This window comes from Rhinatrema bivittatum, chromosome 2 (genome assembly GCF_901001135.1).
Source record: "Rhinatrema bivittatum chromosome 2, aRhiBiv1.1, whole genome shotgun sequence".
In the NCBI taxonomy this organism is placed as follows: Eukaryota; Metazoa; Chordata; class Amphibia; order Gymnophiona; family Rhinatrematidae; genus Rhinatrema; species Rhinatrema bivittatum.
This window is the reverse complement of record NC_042616.1, coordinates 2436732-2453088: the sequence shown is the minus strand read 5'-3', so window position 1 is coordinate 2453088 and position 16357 is coordinate 2436732. Positions and strand designations below refer to the sequence as shown.

General features: G+C 49.7%; 1 protein-coding gene across 7 annotated transcripts in view; it reads right to left on the bottom strand.

Moving 5' to 3' along the window:
* CHPF2 (chondroitin polymerizing factor 2) overlaps nucleotides 1–16357 on the bottom strand; it is a 53585-nt gene that overhangs the window by 30572 nt on the left and 6656 nt on the right. For all 7 annotated transcript variants that reach the window (XM_029587243.1, XM_029587246.1, XM_029587244.1 and 4 more), the window contains exon 3: nucleotides 2251–2815. In XM_029587243.1, coding sequence (XP_029443103.1) covers nucleotides 2251–2815 — 565 coding nt within the window. The remainder of the gene's footprint in view (nucleotides 1–2250; nucleotides 2816–16357) is intronic.

The following is a 16357-nucleotide window of genomic DNA, read 5'->3' as shown; positions in this document are numbered from 1 at the left end:
ACCTTACTATAGGAAACACCAGGAATACAGGCAGACAGAGACAGGGATAGTGACATCTACATCCTAAATCTCACCTTACTATAGGAAACACCAGGAATACAGGCAGACAGAGACAGGGATAGTGACATCTACATCCTAAATCTCACCTTACTATAGGAAACACCAGGAATACAGGCAGACAGAGACAGTGATAGTGACATCTACATCCTAAATCTCACCTTACTATAGGAAACACCAGGAATACAGGCAGACAGAGACAGGGATAGTGACATCTACATCCTAAATCTCACCTTACTATAGGAAACACCAGGAATACAGGCAGAGAGACACAGTGACAGTGACATCTCCATCCTAAATCTCACCTTACTATAGGAAACACCAGGAATACAGGCAGACAGAGACACAGTGACATCTCCATCCTAAATCTCACCTTACTATAGGAAACACCAGGAATACAGGCAGAGAGACACAGTGACAGTGACATCTCCATCCTAAATCTCACCTTACTATAGGAAACACCAGGAATACAGGCACAGAGACACAGTGACAGTGATATCTCCATCCTAAATCTCACCTTACGATAGGAAACACCAGGAATTCAGGCAGAGAGAGACACAGTGACAGTGATATCTCCATCCTAAATCTCACCTTACTATAGGAAACACCAGGAATACAGGCAGACAGAGACAGTGATAGTGACATCTACATCCTAAATCTCACCTTACTATAGGAAACACCAGGAATACAGGCAGACAGAGACAGTGATAGTGACATCTACATCCTAAATCTCACCTTACTATAGGAAACACCAGGAATACAGGCAGAGAGACACAGTGACAGTGACATCTCCATCCTAAATCTCACCTTACTACAGGAAACACCAGGAATACAGGCAGAGACACACAGTGACAGTGACATCTCCATCCTAAATCTCACCTTACTATAGGAAACACAAGGAATACAGGCACAGAGACACAGTGACAGTGATATCTCCATCCTAAATCTCACCTTACGATAGGAAACACCAGGAATTCAGGCAGAGAGAGACACAGTGACAGTGATATCTCCATCCTAAATCTCACCTTACTATAGGAAACACCAGGAATACAGGCAGACAGAGACAGTGATAGTGACATCTACATCCTAAATCTCACCTTACTATAGGAAACACCAGGAATACAGGCACAGAGACACAGTGACAGTGATATCTCCATCCTAAATCTCACCTTACGATAGGAAACACCAGGAATTCAGGCAGAGAGAGACACAGTGACAGTGACATCTCCATCCTAAATCTCACCTTACTATAGGAAACACCAGGAATACAGGGAGACAGAGACAGGGTTAGTGACATCTCCATCCTAAATCTCACCTTACTATAGGAAACACCAGGAATACAGGCAGACAGAGACAGGGATAGTGACATCTCCATCCTAAATCTCACCTTACTATAGGAAACACCAGGAATACAGGGAGAGAGCGACAGGGATAGTGACATCTACATCCTAAATCTCACCTTACTATAGGAAACACCAGGAATACAGGCAGACAGAGACAGTGATAGTGACATCTCCATCCTAAATCTCACCTTACTATAGGAAACACCAGGAATACAGGCAGACAGAGACAGGGATAGTGACATCTCCATCCTAAATCTCACCTTACTATAGGAAACACCAGGAATACAGGCAGACAGAGACAGGGATAGTGACATCTCCATCCTAAATCTCACCTTACTATAGGAAACACCAGGAATACAGGCAGACAGAGACAGGGATAGTGACATCTCCATCCTAAATCTCACCTTACTATAGGAAACACCAGGAATACAGGCAGACAGAGACAGGGATAGTGACATCTCCATCCTAAATCTCACCTTACTATAGGAAACACCAGGAATACAGGCAGACAGAGACAGGGATAGTGACATCTCCATCCTAAATCTCAGCTTACTATAGGAAACACCAGGAAAACAGGGAGAGAGAGACAGGGATAGTATCACAGTTGAAGGTGTTACAGATAGGTGAGAATACTATAAAATGAGATTTGAAGAATAGCATTACAGTTTAGTGAATTTAGGGAGACAGTGTTACAGCAAGGTGTGGTGAGAGGAGTCAGGTTACACTGCAACGAGATTAGGAGTGCCGTGGTAGAGTAGGGTGTGGTGAGATTAGGGGTGCAGTTTTATACTGACGTGCATTATTACTGTGGAATGAGCAGATGGGGAGAAATGTATAGGTGGGGGGTTACCTGGTGGTTATTGACACAGCTGATCCCTAGGAAGTCGATGATGCACCGTCCAAGCCACTCATCTGGTCGGACACTCAGGATATCATTGCGACAGCTGTCCAGCTCTTTCTGCAGCTTGAGCAGAAGACTGCGGGAGATGAGGTAGCCGTAACCGCCATGACAGTATCTGGCATGCTCCTCGCCACCGATGAACTCCTCGGCGTGGCCCAGGTACAGGTCCTGGTTAATGCTCAGGTGCTTCACCAGGTTCTTGACTCTCTCTGCCTGGGTGTAGGTGTCGTCCTGGGTGACGTAGAACCAGTCGTACTGCGACATGAAATGCTCAAGGATGTAGCGGACAGTCTCGTACATCAGCCAGACCGGGCGCTCGTCCCCGTGGGACACCACCTGCATGCCCTGAGGGACCTTGGCTGCCCTCATCCCCGAGAAGAACAGCAACTGGTGGAAATGATGGGCCAGGGTCCGATTTACTGCCACCGCCAGCGTGTTCAGTGTGTTCTTGGAGGTCAGGACGGCTACAAAGAGTCTCTCTCGGAACCCCAGCTCCGTCTGGATGTACCTCGTTCTGTCAGGAAACAAAAAGCACAACGGAGTAATCAGGGTGTGCGTCCTCTCTCCCATCTCACATACTCTCCTGCAGGATTTATTCAGGATTACAGCCAAGGCAAGGAAGAACAAACAAAAAACAATAATACAAACTTTACAAGGATTAAAAATCAGCAGTTAAAGGCAGATAACAAAATCAGTACTGCAGACAAATAAAGTAAAACAGATGTCCTGAACAGTAGCACATATGTAAAGATGTGCTATTTTATATCCCTGAGAGCCTGCACTCGTATTACCAGGGAAAGAAGGGGGCCTGGGGGTTCCGGGGTGTGCATCAGAAGTACACAGGGATGTGCTATTTTATATCCCTGAGAGCCTGCACTCGTATTACCAGGGAAAGAAGGGGGCCTGGGGGTTCTGGGGTGTGCATCAGAAGTACACAGGGATGTGCTATTTTATATCCCTGAGACCCTGCACTCGTATTACCAGGGAAAGAAGGAGGCCTGGGGGTTCTGGGGTGTGCATCAGAAGTACACAGGGATGTGCTATTTTATATCCCTGAGAGTCTGCACTCGTATTACCAGGGAAAGAAGGGGGCCTGGGGGTTCCGGGGTGTGCATCAGAAGTACACAGGGATGTGCTATTTTATATCCCTGAGAGTCTGCACTCGTATTACCAGGGACAGAAGGGGGCCTGGGGGTTCTGGGGTGTGCATCAGAAGTACACAGGGATGTGCTATTTTATATCCCTGAGACTCTGCACTCGTATTACCAGGGAAAGAAGGAGGCCTGGGGGTTCTGGGGTGTGCATCAGAAGTACACAGGGATGTGCTATTTTATATCCCTGAGACTCTGCACTCGTATTACCAGGGACAGAAGGGGGCCTGGGGGTTCTGGGGTGTGCATCAGAAGTACACAGGGATGTGCTATTTTATATCCCTGAGAGTCTGCACTCGTATTACCAGGGAAAGAAGGAGGCCTGGGGGTTCTGGGGTGTGCATCAGAAGTACACAGGGATGTGCTATTTTATATCCCTGAGACTCTGCACTCGTATTACCAGGGAAAGAAGGAGGCCTGGGGGTTCTGGGGTGTGCATCAGAAGTACACAGGGATGTGCTATTTTATATCCCTGAGAGTCTGCACTCGTATTACCAGGGACAGAAGGGGGCCTGGGGGTTCTGGGGTGTGCATCAGAAGTACACAGGGATGTGCTATTTTATATCCCTGAGAGTCTGCACTCGTATTACCAGGGAAAGAAGGGGGCCTGAGGGTTCTGGGGTGTGCATCAGAAGTACACAGGGATGTGCTATTTTATATCCCTGAGAGTCTGCACTCGTATTACCAGGGAAAGGAGGAGGCCTGGGGGTTCCGGGGTGTGCATCAGAAGTACACAGGGATGTGCTATTTTATATCCCTGAGAGTCTGCACTCGTATTACCAGGGAAAGAAGGGGGCCTGGGGGTTCTGGGGTGTGCATCAGAAGTACACAGGGATGTGCTATTTTATATCCCTGAGAGTCTGCACTCGTATTACCAGGGAAAGAAGGGGGCCTGAGGGTTCTGGGGTGTGCATCAGAAGTACACAGGGATGTGCTATTTTATATCCCTGAGAGTCTGCACTCGTATTACCAGGGAAAGGAGGAGGCCTGGGGGTTCCGGGGTGTGCATCAGAAGTACACAGGGATGTGCTATTTTATATCCCTGAGACTCTGCACTCGTATTACCAGGGAAAGAAGGGGGCCTGGGGGTTCCGGGGTGTGCATCAGAAGTACACAGGGATGTGCTATTTTATATCCCTGAGAGTCTGCACTCGTATTACCAGGGAAAGAAGGGGGCCTGGGGGTTCTGGGGTGTGCATCAGAAGTACACAGGGATGTGCTATTTTATATCCCTGAGAGTCTGCACTCGTATTACCAGGGAAAGAAGGGGGCCTGGGGGTTCTGGGGTGTGCATCAGAAGTACACAGGGATGTGCTATTTTATATCCCTGAGAGTCTGCACTCGTATTACCAGGGAAAGAAGGAGGCCTGGGGGTTCTGGGGTGTGCATCAGAAGTACACAGGGATGTGCTATTTTATATCCCCTGAGAGTCTGCACTCGTATTACCAGGGAAAGAAGGGGGCCTGGGGGTTCTGGGGTGTGCATCAGAAGTACACAGGGATGTGCTATTTTATATCCCTGAGACCCTGCACTCGTATTACCAGGGAAAGGAGGAGGCCTGGGGGTTCTGGGGTGTGCATCAGAAGTACACAGGGATGTGCTATTTTATATCCCTGAGAGTCTGCACTCGTATTACCAGGGACAGAAGGGGGCCTGGGGGTTCTGGGGTGTGCATCAGAAGTACACAGGGATGTGCTATTTTATATCCCTGAGACTCTGCACTCGTATTACCAGGGAAAGAAGGAGGCCTGGGGGTTCTGGGGTGTGCATCAGAAGTACACAGGGATGTGCTATTTTATATCCCTGAGAGTCTGCACTCGTATTACCAGGGAAAGAAGGGGGCCTGGGGGTTCTGGGGTGTGCATCAGAAGTACACAGGGATGTGCTATTTTATATCCCTGAGAGTCTGCACTCGTATTACCAGGGAAAGAAGGGGGCCTGGGGGTTCTGGGGTGTGCATCAGAAGTACACAGGGATGTGCTATTTTATATCCCTGAGAGTCTGCACTCGTATTACCAGGGAAAGAAGGGGGCCTGGGGGTTCTGGGGTGTGCATCAGAAGTACACAGGGATGTGCTATTTTATATCCCTGAGAGTCTGCACTCGTATTACCAGGGAAAGGAGGAGGCCTGGGGGTTCTGGGGTGTGCATCAGAAGTACACAGGGATGTGCTATTTTATATCCCTGAGACTCTGCACTCGTATTACCAGGGAAAGAAGGAGGCCTGGGGGTTCTGGGGTGTGCATCAGAAGTACACAGGGATGTGCTATTTTATATCCCTGAGACTCTGCACTCGTATTACCAGGGAAAGAAGGAGGCCTGGGGGTTCTGGGGTGTGCATCAGAAGTACACAGGGATGTGCTATTTTATATCCCTGAGAGTCTGCACTCGTATTAGCAGGGAAAGAAGGAGGACTGGGGGTTCTGGGGTGTGCATCAGAAGTACACAGGGATGTGCTATTTTATATCCCTGAGAGTCTGCACTCGTATTACCAGGGAAAGAAGGGGGCCTGGGGGTTCTGGGGTGTGCATCAGAAGTACACAGGGATGTGCTATTTTATATCCCTGAGAGTCTGCACTCGTATTACCAGGGAAAGAAGGGGGCCTGAGGGTTCTGGGGTGTGCATCAGAAGTACACAGGGATGTGCTATTTTATATCCCTGAGAGTCTGCACTCGTATTACCAGGGAAAGGAAGGAGGCCTGGGGGTTCTGGGGTGTGCATCAGAAGTACACAGGGATGTGCTATTTTATATCCCTGAGAGTCCTGCACTCGTATTACCAGGGAAAGAAGGGGGCCTGGGGGTTCAGGGGTGTGCATCAGAAGTACACAGGGATGTGCTATTTTATACCCCTGAGAGTCTGCACTCGTATTACCAGGGAAAGAAGGGGGCCTGGGGGTTCTGGGGTGTGCATCAGAAGTACACAGGGATGTGCTATTTTATATCCCTGAGAGTCTGCACTCGTATTACCAGGGAAAGAAGGAGGCCTGGGGGTTCTGGGGTGTGCATCAGAAGTACACAGGGATGTGCTATTTTATATCCCTGAGAGTCTGCACTCGTATTACCAGGGAAAGAAGGGGGCCTGGGGGTTCAGGGGTGTGCATCAGAAGTACACAGGGATGTGCTATTTTATATCCCTGAGAGTCTGCACTCGTATTACCAGGGAAAGAAGGAGGCCTGGGGGTTCTGGGGTGTGCATCAGAAGTACACAGGGATGTGCTATTTTATATCCCTGAGAGTCTGCACTCGTATTACCAGGGAAAGAAGGGGGCCTGGGGGTTCTGGGGTGTGCATCAGAAGTACACAGGGATGTGCTATTTTATATCCCTGAGAGTCTGCACTCGTATTACCAGGGAAAGAAGGGGGCCTGGGGGTTCTGGGGTGTGCATCAGAAGTACACAGGGATGTGCTATTTTATATCCCTGAGAGTCTGCACTCGTATTACCAGGGAAAGAAGGGGGCCTGGGGGTTCTGGGGTGTGCATCAGAAGTACACAGGGATGTGCTATTTTATATCCCTGAGAGTCTGCACTCGTATTACCAGGGAAAGAAGGAGGCCTGGGGGTTCTGGGGTGTGCATCAGAAGTACACAGGGATGTGCTATTTTATATCCCTGAGAGTCTGCACTCGTATTACCAGGGAAAGAAGGGGGCCTGGGGGTTCTGGGGTGTGCATCAGAAGTACACAGGGATGTGCTATTTTATATCCCTGAGAGTCTGCACTCGTATTACCAGGGAAAGGAGGGGGCCTGGGGGTTCTGGGGTGTGCATCAGAAGTACACAGGGATGTGCTATTTTATATCCCTGAGACTCTGCACTCGTATTACCAGGGAAAGAAGGGGGCCTGGGGGTTCCGGGGTGTGCATCAGAAGTACACAGGGATGTGCTATTTTATATCCCTGAGAGTCTGCACTCGTATTACCAGGGAAAGAAGGAGGCCTGGGGGTTCTGGGGTGTGCATCAGAAGTACACAGGGATGTGCTATTTTATATCCCTGAGAGTCTGCACTCGTATTACCAGGGAAAGAAGGGGGGTCTGGGGGTTCTGGGGTGTGCATCAGAAGTACACAGGGATGTGCTATTTTATATCCCTGAGAGTCTGCACTCGTATTACCAGGGAAAGAAGGAGGCCTGGGGGTTCTGGGGTGTGCATCAGAAGTACACAGGGATGTGCTATTTTATATCCCTGAGAGTCTGCACTCGTATTACCAGGGAAAGAAGGAGGCCTGGGGGTTCTGGGTGTGCATCAGAAGTACACAGGGATGTGCTATTTTATATCCCTGAGAGTCTGCACTCGTATTACCAGGGAAAGAAGGGGGCCTGGGGGTTCTGGGGTGTGCATCAGAAGTACACAGGGATGTGCTATTTTATATCCCTGAGAGTCTGCACTCGTATTACCAGGGAAAGAAGGAGGCCTGGGGGTTCTGGGGTGTGCATCAGAAGTACACAGGGATGTGCTATTTTATATCCCTGAGAGTCTGCACTCGTATTACCAGGGAAAGAAGGAGGCCTGGGGGTTCTGGGGTGTGCATCAGAAGTACACAGGGATGTGCTATTTTATATCCCTGAGAGTCTGCACTCGTATTACCAGGGAAAGAAGGGGGCCTGGGGGTTCTGGGGTGTGCATCAGAAGTACACAGGGATGTGCTATTTTATATCCCTGAGAGTCTGCACTCGTATTACCAGGGAAAGAAGGAGGCCTGGGGGTTCTGGGGTGTGCATCAGAAGTACACAGGGATGTGCTATTTTATATCCCTGAGAGTCTGCACTCGTATTACCAGGGAAAGAAGGAGGCCTGGGGGTTCTGGGGTGTGCATCAGAAGTACACAGGGATGTGCTATTTTATATCCCTGAGAGTCTGCACTCGTATTACCAGGGAAAGAAGGAGGCCTGGGGGTTCTGGGGTGTGCATCAGAAGTACACAGGGATGTGCTATTTTATATCCCTGAGAGTCTGCACTCGTATTACCAGGGAAAGAAGGGGGCCTGGGGGTTCTGGGGTGTGCATCAGAAGTACACAGGGATGTGCTATTTTATATCCCTGAGAGTCTGCACTCGTATTACCAGGGAAAGAAGGGGGCCTGGGGGTTCTGGGGTGTGCATCAGAAGTACACAGGGATGTGCTATTTTATATCCCTGAGAGTCTGCACTCGTATTACCAGGGAAAGAAGGAGGCCTGGGGGTTCTGGGGTGTGCATCAGAAGTACACAGGGATGTGCTATTTTATATCCCTGAGAGTCTGCACTCGTATTACCAGGGAAAGAAGGGGGCCTGGGGGTTCTGGGGTGTGCATCAGAAGTACACAGGGATGTGCTATTTTATATCCCTGAGAGTCTGCACTCGTATTACCAGGGAAAGAAGGGGGCCTGGGGGTTCTGGGGTGTGCATCAGAAGTACACAGGGATGTGCTATTTTATATCCCTGAGAGTCTGCACTCGTATTACCAGGGAAAGAAGGGGGCCTGGGGGTTCTGGGGTGTGCTTCAGAAGTACACAGGGATGTGCTATTTTATATCCCTGAGAGTCTGCACTCGTATTACCAGGGAAAGAAGGGGGCCTGGGGGTTCTGGGGTGTGCATCAGAAGTACACAGGGATGTGCTATTTTATATCCCTGAGAGTCTGCACTCGTATTACCAGGGAAAGAAGGAGGCCTGGGGGTTCTGGGGTGTGCATCAGAAGTACACAGGGATGTGCTATTTTATATCCCTGAGAGTCTGCACTCGTATTACCAGGGAAAGAAGGAGGCCTGGGGGTTCTGGGGTGTGCATCAGAAGTACACAGGGATGTGCTATTTTATATCCCTGAGAGTCTGCACGCGTATTACCAGGGAAAGAAGGGGGCCTGGGGGTTCTGGGGTGTGCATCAGAAGTACACAGGGATGTGCTATTTTATATCCCTGAGAGTCTGCACTCGTATTACCAGGGAAAGAAGGGGGCCTGGGGGTTCTGGGGTGTGCATCAGAAGTACACAGGGATGTGCTATTTTATATCCCTGAGAGTCTGCACTCGTATTACCAGGGAAAGAAGGGGGGCCTGGGGGTTCCGGGGTGTGCATCAGAAGTACACAGGGATGTGCTATTTTATATCCCTGAGAGTCTGCACTCGTATTACCAGGGAAAGAAGGAGGCCTGGGGGTTCTGGGGTGTGCATCAGAAGTACACAGGGATGTGCTATTTTATATCCCTGAGAGTCTGCACTCGTATTACCAGGGAAAGAAGGGGGCCTGGGGGTTCTGGGGTGTGCATCAGAAGTACACAGGGATGTGCTATTTTATATCCCTGAGAGTCTGCACTCGTATTACCAGGGAAAGAAGGGGGCCTGGGGGTTCTGGGGTGTGCATCAGAAGTACACAGGGATGTGCTATTTTATATCCCTGAGAGTCTGCACTCGTATTACCAGGGAAAGAAGGGGGCCTGAGGGTTCTGGGGTGTGCATCAGAAGTACACAGGGATGTGCTATTTTATATCCCTGAGAGCTCTGCACTCGTATTACCAGGGATAGGGGGGCCTGGGGGTTCTGGGGTGTGCATCAGAAGTACACAGGGATGTGCTATTTTATATCCCTGAGAGTCTGCACTCGTATTACCAGGGAAAGAAGGAGGCCTGGGGGTTCTGGGGTGTGCATCAGAAGTACACAGGGATGTGCTATTTTATATCCCTGAGAGTCTGCACTCGTATTACCAGGGAAAGGAGGAGGCCTGGGGGTTCTGGGGTGTGCATCAGAAGTACACAGGGATGTGCTATTTTATATCCCTGAGACTCTGCACTCGTATTACCAGGGAAAGAAGGAGGCCTGGGGGTTCTGGGGTGTGCATCAGAAGTACACAGGGATGTGCTATTTTATATCCCCTGAGAGTCTGCACTCGTATTACCAGGGAAAGAAGGAGGCCTGGGGGTTCTGGGGTGTGCATCAGAAGTACACAGGGATGTGCTATTTTATATCCCTGAGAGTCTGCACTCGTATTACCAGGGAAAGAAGGGGGCCTGGGGGTTCTGGGGTGTGCATCAGAAGTACACAGGGATGTGCTATTTTATATCCCTGAGAGTCTGCACTCGTATTACCAGGGAAAGAAGGGGGCCTGGGGGTTCTGGGGTGTGCATCAGAAGTACACAGGGATGTGCTATTTTATATCCCTGAGAGTCTGCACTCGTATTACCAGGGAAAGAAGGGGGCCTGGGGGTTCCGGGGTGTGCATCAGAAGTACACAGGGATGTGCTATTTTATATCCCTGAGAGTCTGCACTCGTATTACCAGGGAAAGAAGGAGGCCTGGGGGTTCTGGGGTGTGCATCAGAAGTACACAGGGATGTGCTATTTTATATCCCTGAGAGTCTGCACTCGTATTACCAGGGAAAGAAAGGGGCCTGGGGGTTCTGGGGTGTGCATCAGAAGTACACAGGGATGTGCTATTTTATATCCCTGAGAGTCTGCACTCGTATTACCAGGGAAAGAAGGGGGCCTGGGGGTTCTGGGGTGTGCATCAGAAGTACACAGGGATGTGCTATTTTATATCCCTGAGAGTCTGCACTCGTATTACCAGGGAAAGAAGGGGGCCTGGGGGTTCTGGGGTGTGCATCAGAAGTACACAGGGATGTGCTATTTTATATCCCTGAGAGTCTGCACTCGTATTACCAGGGAAAGAAGGAGGCCTGGGGGTTCTGGGGTGTGCATCAGAAGTACACAGGGATGTGCTATTTTATATCCCTGAGAGTCTGCACTCGTATTACCAGGGAAAGGAGGAGGCCTGGGGGTTCTGGGGTGTGCATCAGAAGTACACAGGGATGTGCTATTTTATATCCCCTGAGAGTCTGCACTCGTATTACCAGGGAAAGAAGGGGGCCTGGGGGTTCTGGGGTGTGCATCAGAAGTACACAGGGATGTGCTATTTTATATCCCTGAGAGTCTGCACTCGTATTACCAGGGAAAGAAGGGGGCCTGGGGGTTCTGGGGTGTGCATCAGAAGTACACAGGGATGTGCTATTTTATATCCCTGAGAGCCTGCACTCGTATTACCAGGGAAAGAAGGGGGCCTGGGGGTTCTGGGGTGTGCATCAGAAGTACACAGGGATGTGCTATTTTATATCCCTGAGAGTCTGCACTCGTATTACCAGGGAAAGAAGGAGGCCTGGGGGTTCCGGGGTGTGCATCAGAAGTACACAGGGATGTGCTATTTTATATCCCTGAGAGTCTGCACTCGTATTACCAGGGAAAGAAGGGGGCCTGGGGGTTCTGGGGTGTGCATCAGAAGTACACAGGGATGTGCTATTTTATATCCCTGAGAGTCTGCACTCGTATTACCAGGGAAAGGAGGAGGCCTGGGGGTTCCGGGGTGTGCATCAGAAGTACACAGGGATGTGCTATTTTATATCCCTGAGAGTCTGCACTCGTATTACCAGGGAAAGAAGGAGGCCTGGGGGTTCTGGGGTGTGCATCAGAAGTACACAGGGATGTGCTATTTTATATCCCTGAGAGTCTGCACTCGTATTACCAGGGAAAGAAGGAGGCCTGGGGGTTCTGGGGTGTGCATCAGAAGTACACAGGGATGTGCTATTTTATATCCCTGAGAGTCTGCACTCGTATTACCAGGGAAAGAAGGGGGCCTGGGGGTTCTGGGGTGTGCATCAGAAGTACACAGGGATGTGCTATTTTATATCCCTGAGAGTCTGCACTCGTATTACCAGGGAAAGAAGGGGGCCTGGGGGTTCTGGGGTGTGCATCAGAAGTACACAGGGATGTGCTATTTTATATCCCTGAGAGTCTGCACTCGTATTACCAGGGAAAGAAGGAGGCCTGGGGGTTCTGGGGTGTGCATCAGAAGTACACAGGGATGTGCTATTTTATATCCCTGAGAGTCTGCACTCGTATTACCAGGGAAAGAAGGGGGCCTGGGGGTTCTGGGGTGTGCATCAGAAGTACACAGGGATGTGCTATTTTATATCCCCTGAGAGTCTGCACTCGTATTACCAGGGAAAGAAGGGGGCCTGGGGGTTCTGGGGTGTGCATCAGAAGTACACAGGGATGTGCTATTTTATATCCCTGAGACTCTGCACTCGTATTACCAGGGAAAGAAGGGGGCCTGGGGGTTCTGGGGTGTGCATCAGAAGTACACAGGGATGTGCTATTTTATATCCCTGAGAGTCTGCACTCGTATTACCAGGGAAAGAAGGAGGCCTGGGGGTTCTGGGGTGTGCATCAGAAGTACACAGGGATGTGCTATTTTATATCCCTGAGAGTCTGCACTCGTATTACCAGGGAAAGGAAGGAGGCCTGGGGGTTCTGGGGTGTGCATCAGAAGTACACAGGGATGTGCTATTTTATATCCCTGAGAGTCTGCACTCGTATTACCAGGGAAAGAAGGAGGCCTGGGGGTTCCGGGGTGTGCATCAGAAGTACACAGGGATGTGCTATTTTATATCCCTGAGAGTCTGCACTCGTATTACCAGGGAAAGAAGGGGGCCTGGGGGTTCTGGGGTGTGCATCAGAAGTACACAGGGATGTGCTATTTTATATCCCTGAGAGTCTGCACTCGTATTACCAGGGAAAGAAGGAGGCCTGGGGGTTCTGGGGTGTGCATCAGAAGTACACAGGGATGTGCTATTTTATATCCCTGAGAGTCTGCACTCGTATTACCAGGGAAAGGGGGCCTGTCATAGACCAGACTATCTGGGCACGTTTCACTAGTATATATTCACATAGTGTACTGAGAAAAAGTTTGTGAACCCCATGTATAATAATGAGAATTAGAAAACCTTGGTTTATTGGAACCAGTCTTCTGTTATATAATAAAAATGGTATAATTACAAAATTCTGTGCTTCTTGAGACACTAATGTATAGAGTAGGAACACTAAGACAAATTCAGAATCGGTGTGTGTGAAATAGTAAGCGTACCCTGGTATATTTAGCACAATTGGTTGGCTACTTAGAAGGTGTTTAAGTCACTGGGTATAACAAGCTGAGTAAGTCTGCGGGACTGAGTTCAGAGAGCCTGTCCTATATGTTACGTAACGACCTTGAAAGGCCTTGCATTCTGTTACGTAAGGGGTGTTTTAGTGTGCCCTTGGGCCTCAGCCCGACTCCAGACGGATCCAGGACCGAACCGAGGGTTGACGGCGTGTTCCACTATGGCAGACGGTCTTACCCTCTGCCAGGCCTGCAAGCTCCCAAGACCAACAACAGGATGATGTTGGAATGTGAATGGTTCTCCGACCATTCCGAATCCTTTCGGACCTGCCGCTTGGATCGGCATGGAGCAGCAGGCCTGGCCTGAGGATGAGGGCAGACAGACCTTGACACGAAGACATGACACCAAGATTGATGCTACGGCATCGCAGACGAAGACATGACACCAAGGCTGATTGCGGACGGTATCAGAGACGAGGGCTGGCACAAGACATGACACCAAGGTAGTTGAGGACATGACACCAAGGCTGATGCAAAGACATCACGGACCAATGGTCGATGCAATGGCATCCCGGACCTGGGTCGATGCGACGGCATCAGGAACAAGACGTTGACATGATACCAAGACTGCTGCAACAGCATCCGAGACGAGAAGAGGAACTTGAAGTCCAAACAAGTCGAGATATTGGGCGGAAGGACATTGGCACTGTCTCTCAGGGCACCCTACACAGTCCACCCGCAGGACTGGTTGCGGACCACCCTGTCCCACTGAACGCCCTACACAGCCCGAGAAGGCTGGTCACGGAACACGCTGAGAACGGGACAAGCGCAGGAGAGGATCCAGTCAAAGCAGAACTCCAACGACGGAGCCGATGTTGTCCGAAGCTCCACATAGGCTGGCAGGATATGATGGCTCAGGAGCACAGGAACGAATTCCACCTGCAGGCTACTCCACACTCGGGAAAGACGTCATCCGAGAGAGCACGGCCTGACAGGTACCAGAAGGCTCAGGAGTGCTGAAGCAAACACCAAGAAGGGCAGGAAACCAAGGAACCTGGGACATCAGGAAGTGGAGGATCAAAACGAGACACTAGGACACCTGGACGAGGACCTCAGGCACGAACATGACTTGACATGATGAGACGAAATGAAGAGGAGCTCCACGATGAAGACCTGACGGAGCTCTGGCAGGCAGGTGCCTCCAGAGTGAAGTAACTCCGATGCAAGGCAAGGCTGACTGGAAGTAGAAGTCCTTTTATAGGGCTGCAGACAGGTGACTCCCTGGGAGGAGTTTGGAAGGGCCACATCTAGCTGGCCCTATAACTGAGAAGTGCTGCGGGCCGGCCCCTAGGGAGAAGGGCGTGGCTCAAACCAGGAAGTCTATGCAAACACAAGCAGCCTCAGGCAGGCCCCAAAAACATTGAGGCCTCCCAGGCCCTAGAGCAAATTCTGGATAGTTCGTAGGCGAGACCCCGGCTTCGGAGTGGCCTCCAGGAAGAGATAAGGAGCCTCCCGTAGCACCGCTACAGGAGGGTTCATAACACTATATAAAAGTTCAAAAGGTTCTGAGCTCAGTCTTCACCATAAAAGTTAGTGGGAATTCATTATCCTATGAGCAAAAGAAATGTCAGAGGACTTACAAAAAAAAAAGCCCAAAGTTCTTGATGCTTATCTGTCTGGACAGGGTTTCAAGACCATTTCTAAACATTGGGTTTCCATCCTTCCACTGTCAGACAAAATATCTTTAGGAGCGACATCGCGGACGGGATAGAAGGTAAGGTTTGTCTGTTTGAAGATGACACTAAGATCTGCAACAGAGTAGACACGTCGGAAGGAGTGGAGAGAATGAAATGGGATTTAATGGAAGCTGAAAGAGTGGTCGAAGATATGGCAGCTGAGATTCAATGCCAAGAAGTGCAGAGTCATGCATATGGGGAGTGGAAATCCGAAAGAACTGTATTCGATGGGGGGTGAAGAACAGATGTGTACGGAGCAGGAGAGAGAGACCTAGGGGTGATAGTGTCTAATGATCTGAAGTCGGCGAAACAATGTGACAAGGTGGTAGCTAAAGCAAGAAGAATGCTGGGCTGCATAGAGAGAGGAATATCGAGTAAGAAAAGGGAAGTGATTATCCCCTTGTACAGGTCCTTGGTGAGGCCTCACCTGGAGTACTGTGTTCAGTTCTGGAGACCGTATCTCCAAAGAGACAGAGACAAGATGGAGGCGGTCCAGAGAAAGGAGACCAAAAAGGTGGATGGTCTTCATCAAATGACTTATAAGGAGAGATTGAAGAATCTAAATATGTACACCCTGGAGGAAAGGAGGAGCAGAGGTGATATGTTACAGACTTTCAAGATACTTGAAAGGTTTTAATGATCCAAAGACAACGACAATGATCCAAAGACAACGACAAACCTTTTCTGTCGGAAAAAAATCAACAGAACCAGAGGTCACGATTTGAAGCTCCAGGGAGGAAGACGCAGAAGCAATGTCAGGAAGTATTTCTTCACGGAGAGGGTGGTGGATGCCTGGAATGCCCTTCTGGAGGATAGCAAATGTAACCCCAATATTTAAAAAGGGCTCCAGGGGCGATCTGGGAAACTACAGACCAGTTAGCCTGACTTCAGTGCCAGGAAAAATAGTGGAAAGTGTTCTAAACATCAAAATCACAGAACATATAGAAAGACATGGTTTAATGGAACAAAGTCAGCATGGCTTTACCCAGGGCAAGTCTTGCCTCACAAATCTGCTTCACTTTTTTGAAGGAGTTAATAAACATGTGGATAAAGGTGAACCGGTAGATATAGTATACTTGGATTTTCAGAAGGCGTTTGACAAAGTTCCTCATGAGAGGCTTCTAGGAAAAGTAAAAAGTCATGGGATAGGTGGTGATGTCCTTTTGTGGATTGCAAACTGGCTAAAAGACAGGAAACAGAGAGTAGGATTAAATGGGCAATTTTCTCAGTGGAAGGGAGTGGACAGTGGAGTGCCTCAGGGATCTGTATTGGGACC